The sequence below is a fragment of the Trichomycterus rosablanca genome, chromosome 24 (genome assembly GCF_030014385.1).
Source record: "Trichomycterus rosablanca isolate fTriRos1 chromosome 24, fTriRos1.hap1, whole genome shotgun sequence".
Taxonomy (NCBI): Eukaryota; Metazoa; Chordata; class Actinopteri; order Siluriformes; family Trichomycteridae; genus Trichomycterus; species Trichomycterus rosablanca.
Window position 1 is genome coordinate 7543314 of NC_086011.1, and position 12284 is coordinate 7555597.

Genomic DNA, 12284 nt, shown 5'->3' on the forward strand with positions numbered 1-12284 from the left:
ATGGAGATGCTGTATGCAAAAACAGTCCTTTGTAGTTACCCGTGACCTAATATTTTTCCCCATTACTGCCTTCCATTAATATATATTTCCACAGCAGCGTTATAATTTTGAGCTGGTGGAAAAGTGGATGTTGGAGTGCTTGTGTGATGATGAGGATGTTCATGTGTCAGGTTGACAATGACGTGTTTGTTTATAGCCACTGGGTGATAGATGCATTATTACTGAGTGACTCATTGGAATATTAGATCACACCGAACACCCAGTTTGTATTACGCTACTAGCTTTCATTTGTCATATTAATATATTACAACAACCACCCCCCCTCCCCCACCAATAAAAAAAAAGACAAAAAAAAAACACGACAGCAGAGTGTTGTGTAGTGTAATGCTGGTGTTCTTTCATTACCTGGGTTAGATTAGTTCTGATTACTTTAAGTGCTGAGTTTTTCACATGTCATTATGGGTTTGCTTCAGCCTCTTTGGTTCCTTTTTTTTCTAAAACATGCCACTATATGGATTGGCTACTTTAAACTGCACAAAGGTTTAAATGTTCCATTAGCCAAAAAGTGTTCCATAATAAGTTTTAAATATTTATATAATAATATAATAAAATGATAACTATTATAATATTATAGTTAAAACATTGTGTGCAGGATAATAGAATTAATACTACTAGATACATTTAGGACACGTTCTAATTGGTGCCTTGTATGAGAAGTAGCTCTTCCAGAAAAATTCCAGTTTGCCACCAGGGGGTGCAAAGGTTCCATCTCAAAGCACGGTTAACCACCAAGTCTGTAATAAAAACCTTATTTAAAAACGTATTATTAACTACAGCATATTAATGTCTAATTTAAATAACCGAGGCACGAATGCCCAGAAACTTACATTATTCAAGGACCAAAACTAGTCTGACAATCTGTTAGTAAAAGTACCACCACATTCACCACACCTATTCACAACTCGATGACTTGTCCTGCTAACAATACAAGCTAACCATGGTACAGAATATTTTGTTAACCAAACGATTAAACCAGACAGCAAAAAGTACATTTATTTAAATAAAAGTTCACATCTAGACTTGTTTACTCAATACACAAAGGTTAAATCAGAAACCCAGCTAATTCAAGTCTAATATACAGTACAATACGTTCTAGTAGATTATTCACAATGCTATAATGTTTGACAAGTGTGTTAGCCTAAACTTACTAAATTTCTCAAATTAACATTTCTTTTCTAAATGCTTGATGTTTTATTTACCTCCCTACACTAACTATCCCGTCATTTTTTGTCATATGGCCGGGAATACTTGTAGGTACCTCAATGCCTCAATACCTCAATCTCAATTATATAGCTTGTCGATAGAAAAGGGTTCTCAATTTAATTTCACTATTACGCTTATTAAAGAAGAGATACAAACAACTAAAACAACCTCAACAACCTAAATCAAAAAGGGGGAATATTCACTGTCATTATTTTAAATATTTTCACAGATCGTTTTGAAGAGAAACTCTGGGCACCAGGTGGGAATAAACCCCAGACAAGTTGCCAATCCATTGTAGCCACCATGCTTCACATAAAGTTAAACTGCAACTTCTGATCACTCAGAAAATGTTTCATATTGTTATTTCCCCCCATCATCACTGTAATGGTACACTTTGTTCAAAGCTTAAACATTTGTACATGATTATAGTCCCCTGACTCGAAGTAGAGCACAGTTTTGAAGGGAAACCCCAGAGACATGACTAAATGAAGCTATTATGGTGTAGCAAAGGAGGAAAAACAGGAAATGGGTATGAAACGGACGCTGCACTACTGGAAACTTTGCTCACAGGATGCAGGGACCCTCCGGTCATTAGCATCATCATCCTTTGAGCAGTGTTAGGGAGAAACTTCATTACAATTAACCAAGCTATTAGATCAACTCTATTTATTAGGAAGGACAAGTAAGGACATGGAGTCACTGCTTTTTAAATTAAGTAGCCTAATGATTTTTTCACCATTGTAGGTGATTAGTGCTAAACTGCTCATCTACATTGTTTAGTTTTGTTTACATTATGAATACATTTTAATATGCTATATACTGTATTATATCAATAAATAACATTTTTGTGCATTTTGGTAAATTTGATTTTATTATAACTATAAATTGGCAGAAAAAATGTAGTGTAGCTTCCTTTGCTTTATTTGTAAGTGTGTAGCTTTTTAATAATATTCTATAATTTGACTCGCATTTCCACAAGTCAAATTATTCCTGTAACAGGCTACATAGTATTAACGTAAGACTTACAAAACACAGTTAGATCTTTTGCCTTTAATGTCCAGACAGAGCAAGTAAAGGAAAATGGGAAGAATTAGAAAACTGGTCAGTGCTTGAGTTTCAAAGTCTTAGCTGTTTGTTCATTGAGGAAATCCTGCCCCAGTTAACTGCTATTATCTTTTGAAGAGGAGCAAAGAACTTTATGACCAGAGTACTTTATCATATTCGTAGTACAATAAATTGTTTTCTCAACTGTAATCCCCCAAAGTCTCCTTGTACTACTTTATTTAAGTTTTGTTTAGTCTCTGGTTCCTCCAATTTTTGAAGGTTATTGCTCTATTTTTTTGTCTGTACATAAAAAAAAAAAACAGTTTTAAAACAAAGTTTATTTATTCCAGTTTACAGTGCCTTACCTCACATCCATGTATGATTATATTTAACATTGGATTATTATTATTCTCTTTTATGAAATAGTTAAAATCAAACTTTACCAGTTTCCTTTAACAAATTCTGGAGTTGTTTTAAAGAGCTTCTTGCTTTTTTCCACTTCAATTTTCACCACTCCAACACCTGAGTGCCACTTAACATTAATGTCTGTCTGATGGCTAATTTTCAAATCTTTCATAAGAGTGTCATGAGACTGTTAGTCCATGTAGGCACCATAACCTTCTCTTTTAGAAACCAATCTTAAGTTATTTTGGCTTTATGTTTAGGTTTGCTAAAACACTTTTCTGTTTTCTTGGATAAAGTGTGATTCCCCAGTACTGTTTGCATGAAGCAGCCCCATATCATGATGCTCCCAACTCCACATGCTGCCTTTTTTCTTGGATTACATCGTACCATCCTGGCAAACTTCCCCTCAACATAAGGTAGCACTTTGGGTTTTTTGGCAAGGGACCAACGTCCATGTGTTTGGGTGCATTCAAACTAGACTTTATTTTGGCATATTGAGGTTACCAGGTAAAGTCAGTCAACTCACTAACACTGGAGGAATTCAGAGATCATGCAACAAAGATTTTTGGAAAACCCACAATAAGCTGTGAAAGATAATTTAATAGAGTAAATGTAGCATGTTATTACAAAGGTGCTCATTACATCCCAAACTGCTGAGTGTGTGCACAGAGCTTTTCTCCACCTGATGAACGCGAACGCACACACACACACACACACACACACCAGTCTGGCAGTCTACAGGAAGGAAAGTACACCATGGAAGAGGAAAGGGGAGAGAGGGAGGGAGCACCAGAGAGTGAGAGAGAGATGGGCTGAAATACTACTCTGTTTCATACAGCAGCTGGGTGTTTTGTCGAAAAGCTAAAACTTTACAGCTGAAGAGTAAACACATGTGCTACTATTCTGCCAAGGCGGGTAAGTAACATAACGTGCTGTGTGGGATTTACCGGTCATCTTAATCATTTGGAATGGACTGCTAAATGATTTGCCTAGAGGGTGCTGTTTTTTGCACAATAATTACTGGTCTGTCTGAACTGAAGCATGCACATAGGCAAAAACGAGATCGCTGCAGCAGGCCCTTTCTTTTTGTTTCTGATTATATTGAGGGGTTTTGATTGTGTCTTTTCAGTCAGAATTTACGGAGTAATGATATACTGTCTAAAAGCTCCTCCGTGCTTATTATAACCGACTTTGCTGAAATAAACATTCTGAAACAGACCATCAAATGGAAAACTCTGCAGCATCTATTCAATTGAGTCTGCATGTCTTCGGGTCATTAAGATACAAGGAATGGGAGGGTTAAGCGCCCTTTCTCCTATAGGCGCGGAAAGAGGGGGCTGCCAGGGCCGTGGACCCTCTGGATTCGCCACAGGTCCAGCAGCCTCCTAAAACTTGATTGAATGAGTATAAAAATATGAAACTAATGAAATGGATAAGGAGCATCACATTTACATAATATATAAGCATAAAGCTCTCTGTATTAGGCTGCATGTGCAGCTGTTGTGGTCCAAATAACATCCTTTATACTAAAAAGAATTTTGGCAGCGGCAGCTCAGCATTTAAGGTACTGGACTAGTATTTAGCAGGTTGCTTAGGCAAGCCTCACCACCGCCAAGCTGCCACGGTTTGTTCCCTGAGCAAGGCCCCTGTCTACTCTTGTGCACAATTGTTATTGGCTTTGAATAAAAGTATCTGCTAAATGCTGTAAATGCAATCACAAATAGATGTTATTAATGTGAATTTATGGTAGCCTGGTTGACATGTGGAATTGATTTGGGAGCAATGAGGCTCAGAATGACAAGACTAGGAATACTACAATAACGGCTTGGTGTTACCATTTTGCAAAGAGCAAACACACTGAGGGTGTTAATACAGATGCTAATCAGAGAGATCACAGACATCAGGTGAACACATTAGGGATTTAATCTAAACTAAATTGGCTGGAGTGCACAAAAGGGAACAACAATGTCAAGTGGAGTTTGGGCTGCAGTGCCAGCTGGGACCAGTGACGGGGCTGGAGACGGGACTGGACTTGACCGGTATTACAGATTGGGCTGAAAGTCCGGCTAAAGGATCAACACTGTCTGCGTACAAGTTGGAAAGTGTCTTAAGTTTGGTACTTGCTACCTGAGCTGAGAATGCACTCGAAGTAACAGTTGGCATGGCACTGTGGATCTTCAGGTCTTTAGGTGCTTAAGAACCAATTAAACATAAAATGTGTAGATAATAAGATGCTAGGTCATGGGTATTTAAAACCCATGGATTGAAAGATGGGGGTAGGTCCCGTCAGGGTAAACTTTACAACTGTCTCAAAGATAGTCCCTTTCATAAACCTCTTTACTGGTCCCAGGTCTTCAAACTTCCATTGACTCAGAGAGACTAGCAATCCTACAATAATCCTACGCTAGACATTTTAAGGTTTTTGTGTGCTTTAAGCTTTATTAAATAGATGATGAGCTCAATCTAGTGTGTGCTGGAGCAGGCAAAAATAATAAGCCTTACTAAATCATAAAAAAATTAAAAATAGATAGAGGCAACGTTAATGTTTAATAAGAAGGACAGAACTGCTGTTTCATTGGGCGCTATTATGTAACTTTCTTAAGCTTTAGTGTGCTGCTTCGTATTAAAGTTTAGAAGACGTATTTTTGATCACCAGCAGGTTCTCATTGTCTTTTTGTGTGTGTAATGTATTTATTAGATGTTTTGTGCAGCTTTCTTCTGGAGCTAGCTATTGTTAGCTGGGTTAGCTCTCTGTGTTGTCACTTTTTCCATCCTGAATATTTTAAGCTATTTAAATCTTTTCTATCAGCCAAGTTTCTTTCAGACTACAGCTGAACTAGAGGGGAAGAGACTTGGCCCACCACAGCCAAGCAGAGTCTACTGAGACAAATGGCAACCAATATAAATTGCAGTCTAAGTTCTATTTTTACCAACCTTAGAGACAGTTGGAAGCAGACTCACCAGGTTTCATTTCTGTTTAGAAAAATGACGTTGTTAAAGAAAAATCGTTCTTCGTCTGACTTGCCTGTTGGTTATCTCATTCCCCACCATGTATGTCCTGAAGTCTGATTACCAATGTGTGCAATTTTAGCATTAGATCTGTTTCACTGGCATCTTTAGACATCTTTTATACAGAACATGCTAAACAGAATGATTCCTAATTGCACCTGAAACTGGGAGCAAAGCCTTAGCACGTCGAGTTCTGTGAATTTGTTTACTTTAATTTTCAAAGTAATTCCAGACAAAAGTCCAGCGTTAGACTGCACACAGAATGTTTTCATTTCATTAATGGAGAATGTGTGTGTGTGTGTCTATGCATCAATTGCTGTATAGCACAGCTCATCAAGTGAACAATGGCAGGAAGAACACTGAGCTCTATCTCTCTCAGCCTTTCTTTTTCTTTCCACTCTTTCGGCTTGGATTTGAAACGTCCAAAAGCAGGAAGCACAGCCCTGAACTGTAAAAATACAGCCCCTTATTCAATACTTACGAGCCTGTTGTACGTCACATTTTAAATCCCTGGGTATTTTTCTGGGGGTCCTCCCTTAAACTCCACTGTTCTTTTATAAGCATGTGTATGAGGACATTTAAATAATGCTTTTAGGCTTGTGCTCTAGTTCTAAACATAGAACAGTTTTTGTTCTAATTGGTAATGCTGTTTGGGATGGTGGGGTTGGTTAATAACTGGGATCTGGTATGTCATTTAGAGAGCAACACACATACATGATGTACACTTAAGAGGAATCCCAAATATAACTCTTATGTGGAATATTTAAACCAATAAAGTTAAGTTTAATACGCATCTCTTTCTCTTTATCAGGTCTGTCACCACCCTTTGCGCCAGGACTTAAGGAACGACAGCACACTGCATCTCTGTGAGTCATGTGACTCCAGCTGCCACTTGGAATCTGGTGACAAGATGCTTTTTGACAGACATCCACGCATTGACTTGCAAGCACAAGGTATGAAAATATACTTTCTTTAAAACAACAGTATGTACTAGTATATGTGACAGTGGTAGCCTAGTGGGTAGAGCTTTGGGCTATCAACCGGAAGATTGGCGGTTCAAATCCAGGCTCCGCTATGCAGCCACTGTTGGGTCCTTGAGCAAGGCCCTTAACCCTGTCTGCTCCAGGGGCGCCGTACGATGGCTGACCCTGCGCTCTGACCCCAACTTTCAAACAAGCTGGGATATGCGAAGAAAGAATTTCATTGTACTGTACATCTGTATATATATATGACAAATAAAGGATCTTATACCTTTCTGGAAAATGGTATAACACATTTCTACTTAATTACTATATAAATAGCCCCGTGGTCTAAGTATGTTTCTAATGATTTAGGCTGTGCTTCTTAGTTTGAGTAAAGAGAAATCTTAATGCATATGCAAAATAACATTTTAGAGAAATGTATGCTTTCAATCAAGGTCGGTAAGGAATGGTTTGCCTTATGGTAATGTTAACTCCATCCAGGACTTTTGGGATAAATTGGAATGCCAGCTTGTTGACTAAAATCGATGCCACACCTATGTGGCTAAATGAAAGCAGAACCTGCAGTCTGGTATAAACCTTCTTGAGACGAGTGTAGCCTTTAAAGGCAGTAAAGAAGTGAAGAACTTTGTTTCTGGTCATAGATAACTTGCTTATTTTCACAACACTACAATGTGTTTTATCCTGTTACTCAATTTTCCCTCCTGTATGACGATGGCACTGTTTCTTTTTCCGCCCTATAACCTTAATCTTTTAGGTCCCAGCCTGGCTCGAAATATGTCCACGCGTTCCTGTCCCCCACGTGCTAGTCTCTCTTCAGACTTGGAGGAGGGTGACGAGGGAGCTTATGACCTGGGGTCAGTTATTCTCTTGTATTATTTTTTTCCCATCATGCCTTCTGTTTATTACACAATGAACTGTGTGAAAGATGTGCTTTCTGATGCCTTTGTAGGACAGCTAGAAAAAAGTCAGTAATTTTAAAACCCTAACTATAAGCATTTTGTATCGTTTGAAAATATCTTACAATATTTAATCTAAATCAGGTATATATTTCCACTGAATATTGAATTATTGAAAACATTTCTTTAGATTTGTATTGGTTTATTCATTATTCAAAAGCTATAAAGAGAATTTATAAGTGTTCCATGTTTTCTTTGGATAAGTGTTAAACATTTTTGCCTCACATTAAACATATCGCTGATGTACTGTAGTTTACACTGTGTGTATGCATGTGTGTTTTACAGAGAGCTAAAGAGCGGCCCAATAAAATTTGTAAAGAGGAAATCAAGAAGGCGATACACAGATGTAAGTAAAAAATTCCTAAAAGTGTGAAAACTGAAATTTGTAAATTTAAAGACAGACATTATAAATGGCTAACACTTCTCAGATTTTCAGTCTTTGTCAGTGTGAATTAAGATTTTCTCTCTCTGGCGCCCTCTGCAGGATCCCAGTAAGGAATGCTTTACTTTAAAGTTTGACTTAAATATGGACGTGGGCACAGAAAAAGTGCGAGCTGCAAAAAAGAAAACCTTAAGGTAATTGTGCTTGGTTATTTCTACAGACTCTACACACCCTGCTGTAAAGCTAAAAACCCTACGTCACATAAATAAACTAAATGTAGTTAGTAGCTTGTAGTTGTAGGGAAATAGCATATGCAGATGGATGGATGGATGGATGGATGGATGGATGGATGGATGGATGGATGGATAGATAGATAGATAGATAGATAGATAGATAGGTGCTTCATTTATCTCAAGGGAAATTACTGGCCTCCCATAGATAAACAAGAAGAAAAGAAAAAAAACTAATACAAATAAAGTAGGGTGTAACAAATGTACAATGTGCATACACCGACTAGGCATAACATTATGACCACTGACAGGTATATGCGCCCTGCCACAAAGCAAAAATGCTTCCGGAAGGGTTTTAGGAGCACAACAGCAAGTTTGAGGTGCTGACTTGGCCTCCAAATTTCCTGGATCTCAATCCAATCGGATGTGCTGGACAAACAAGTCCGATCCATGGAGGCCCCACCTCGCAACTTACTGGAGTTAAAGGATCTGCTGCCAACATATTGGTGCCAGATACCACAGCACACCTTCAGGGGTCTAGTGGAGTCCATGCCTCGATGGGTCAGTGCTGTTTTGGCAGCAAAAGGGGCATAATGTTATGCCTGATGGATGTATACTATATAATACATGGTATGCAAAAACTGTGCATTTATGAACACTGTATTATGTGTCAGATTGTCTGATGGTAATTGTGGCTCTGTGCTGTATTTCTCAGGGAGGTTCTGAGCACTGTGTTTGAGAGAAAGGGGATTGAATTATCTAATGTAGATCTGTTCTTGGATCAGTCCAATACTCCCCTTTCTCTGGGTTTTGAGGCGTATCGCTTTGGGGGACACGATATTCGTGTGCGAGGTAAGAACACACAAGTCTTTTTAACAGGGACACATGTAGCAGTATTGTTACCAAGTATGTTTAAATACTGATATGCACAAAACCTGTTAGAAATCAAATAGAAACTAAATTTCTAGAAACTAGAAATGTACAGTTTGTGTTAATCTTCATCTAGTAAACATCTTTTGTCAGTATAAACACTTTCTGATCACAGGAGACATTAGGCAATATATTTTTGTCCTGGAATTCACATTGTCACTTGTCCCAGTACAACACACACTATCAAGTTGTTACCATGTAATTGTCATTTCAATTCTGATCAGTTTGGGTCCTAGAGGAATCTCTTTCGATTGGTAATTGTGTTACAATGGGGTGACAAAGTGTACAGAGCAACAGATACACAAAAGTTCATCTGTATGGTAGGCGTAGTTTATAAAATAATGAATGATTGCACCTAGCAGATGGTGTACCTACTAATCGCCTAGAGTTCGTTTAGATTCTATGAATCGACATGTTTTGATTAACTGTTTAATTGTGCCTCCATATTCAGCACGGCCTGGAGAGGAGTTAAGAGTGGAGAGAGCGGTAAAGGATCCTCGATCACTCAGTTTGCCCATCATTAGGCCTTCGAGTGCCCGTAGTACTTTCTTTGACCGCGTGGAACATGGATCCCTGGGACGAAGGGAGGCGGAAGAGTTGCGTGTAAGTTTTTTTTATCCTTACATACATTGAATACATACATTTTTAGGCACAGGTCTGGAAAAGTCTGGTAGTCTGGCACAAAGTGATGAGCTATAATTTGTCTGTGCTTGCAAGAACTGAGCCTCCACGAGTCCACAGAATCACCAGGGGGTCCAAAATAAATCAGATTTTTTTGTTATACAGCAGAAACTGGAGTCCTTAAAGTTCCATATAGACACCTGTGGTATCACTTAAAGCTTTAAATCTGTACATATACGATATATGTTTCATATGATATGACATCTTTATTATATATAATTATTTATATATTAATTTATATCTTAAATTAATTACAAGCTAGTATACTAACATCAGTAAACAACAAAATCTTCAATAAACTTAGAACAGTAAACAGTCCATTAAGGTCTAGGTACAAGGAAACACAGGATTGTCTCTCATGTTGTGAATGTTTTGTCAGATGTGAACACAGTGCAGTTACTAGTTATTAGTTAACCAATTAGTATGCACAAGCATTTACCACCAGTATGTAAAATAAAGCGGTAAAATCCACAACAGATGTTTTAACCCAATGTGGTCAGATGTGGTTGAGTTGAAGATCACATATTTAGTAAAAAAACAGACATGATGCTTATATAGCTTCATAAAATTAGGACCAGTAAAACAACAGTCAAGAAACAACACATATTAAAATAAAGTTGCTAAATCTGCGTTAAAAAAGTTAATGCTAATTTGCATGGTACATTTACTCAGTGCCATCCTCAGGTGTTCAAAGTTCAAAACCTTGCACATAATAACTTCCTCATTATACCATCTGACCCAAAGCTCCATCTTGCCTCATCATCATGTTCAGTACACATCAAAAGTTTAACTACGAACTGGTGTCATTTCATGACATGATCTTATTAACACATGACTAGGCTCAAAATACATTCTGCTCGGTTTCGCACCGTGAATGTTGTAAATCTACACATCCGCTGTGACACTTCAGTTAAGAGATCAGATGTTTTCAGTGCCATTCTGTGCCTGGCTGATTTTATATTACCTGTCATAAAGCTGATTGTAAAGCCTAAGCTAAGAGAGATGAGAACTGTTAGAACACCACGAGCAGAACTGTCTGTTATCTGGGCGACAGGTAAACTCAGTTCCATAACAGACTAAGGAATCTCTAGGAATATTTCACCACTCATATTACCGGTGGGGTCGAAGGGCACATTGCAGAAGGAGGTTTTTTTTTTGCAGCGGAATTGAGAATAAAGAAAACACAGGAAGAGAGAAGAATAAGAAACATTAAAAGAAGAGGAATTTTGGAGGAATTTTCAGAAAGACAATAGATTGTAAAGCTTGTTTTTATTATTACATTGCTAAAGATATGATTCCGTTGACGACGCATGTGAGCCATTAAGAATCGGGTTTGACTTTGCACTTTGCTGACGGCTAGAAATCGCTCATTTTTTGATGTCAAAATGTTACAAGAAAAGACATATTTTGGATTCAACTATGGTCGCAACCTTTAACAGGAATTTTTTTACTTTTTTGAGTGCGGTAAGCTTAGTAACGCGGACATGCTCAATTTTCGTCAGAGGACATGGAACGTGCCCAGTTTGCCGTCAGTTCCAGAGAGTGTGGAAGGAACACTGGCCCTTTACAGCCCACTTAGTGATACCCCTGTATTGCCGAGCGGGCTGGTGGCTGCCCGTGTACTGTGTTTTGAGGCTGGGGCGAACCCTCCTTCCGAACCAATATTGGTGGGCTCTTCCTCTCCGTGTAACAACTCCTCAGATGTACAAGGAGTGACGAAGCAAGGAAAGAAGGTACTTGTGAAATCTTTGTAGAAAAGCTTAATCAAAATATATTAGATTTTTAGATGAAATGCTGTGCTGTATTGTATTCACAGGAGAATGTGCTTAATTTCATGGACCTTCACAGATTTCACAGATTTTTAAAGAAAAGTGCCACATTTCACGACGGCCATTAAATCACACTCATAAATTGAATGATAGAATAAATGGAAGCTACAATACACAGCACAGCCACCTTAATAGTTGAATGTAAACCTAGAACATCCAGCGACGGTGCGAGGCTTCATATTCTGTCTCAAGGACGAAAATTCTCGTCCGTGTTTGTGTCCACAGAATTGGTTGGGAGTTTTCCAAACTCAGTTTTAGCTGCTTTAGACTTCAACATCTTGGACATTTCGACTAAGCGACTGCTAACTAAATTGCTGTAGGATTGCTAGGACTGCCTCATAGTGCAAATTAGCCAGTAAATATGAGTCACTTGAACGCTACACGAATGAAAAATGTTTCAACACAAACCCTAAATGACACGAGTTTCATGGCTGTGAGTTAATTAGGGCTTTAAGTATTTATAATTATAACCGTATACACTCGATAAGCACTTTATTAGGTACACCTATTTGACACAAAGATTCACTGCCACCATGCAGATACACTTTGCAGGTATGCAGTTACTGACTGTT

The 12284-nt window shown here is 38.2% G+C and overlaps 1 protein-coding gene across 1 annotated transcript in view; it reads left to right on the forward strand.

Annotated features, from left to right (window-relative positions):
* Positions 1-12284, forward strand: part of plekhg5a (pleckstrin homology domain containing, family G (with RhoGef domain) member 5a) — a 37251-nt gene that overhangs the window by 11138 nt on the left and 13829 nt on the right. The window contains exons 3-8 of the mRNA XM_062986523.1: positions 6533-6674; positions 7459-7558; positions 7946-8006; positions 8145-8236; positions 8988-9124; positions 9654-9805. Of these exons, the coding sequence (XP_062842593.1) occupies positions 6533-6674; positions 7459-7558; positions 7946-8006; positions 8145-8236; positions 8988-9124; positions 9654-9805 (684 nt within the window). The remainder of the gene's footprint in view (positions 1-6532; positions 6675-7458; positions 7559-7945; positions 8007-8144; positions 8237-8987; positions 9125-9653; positions 9806-12284) is intronic.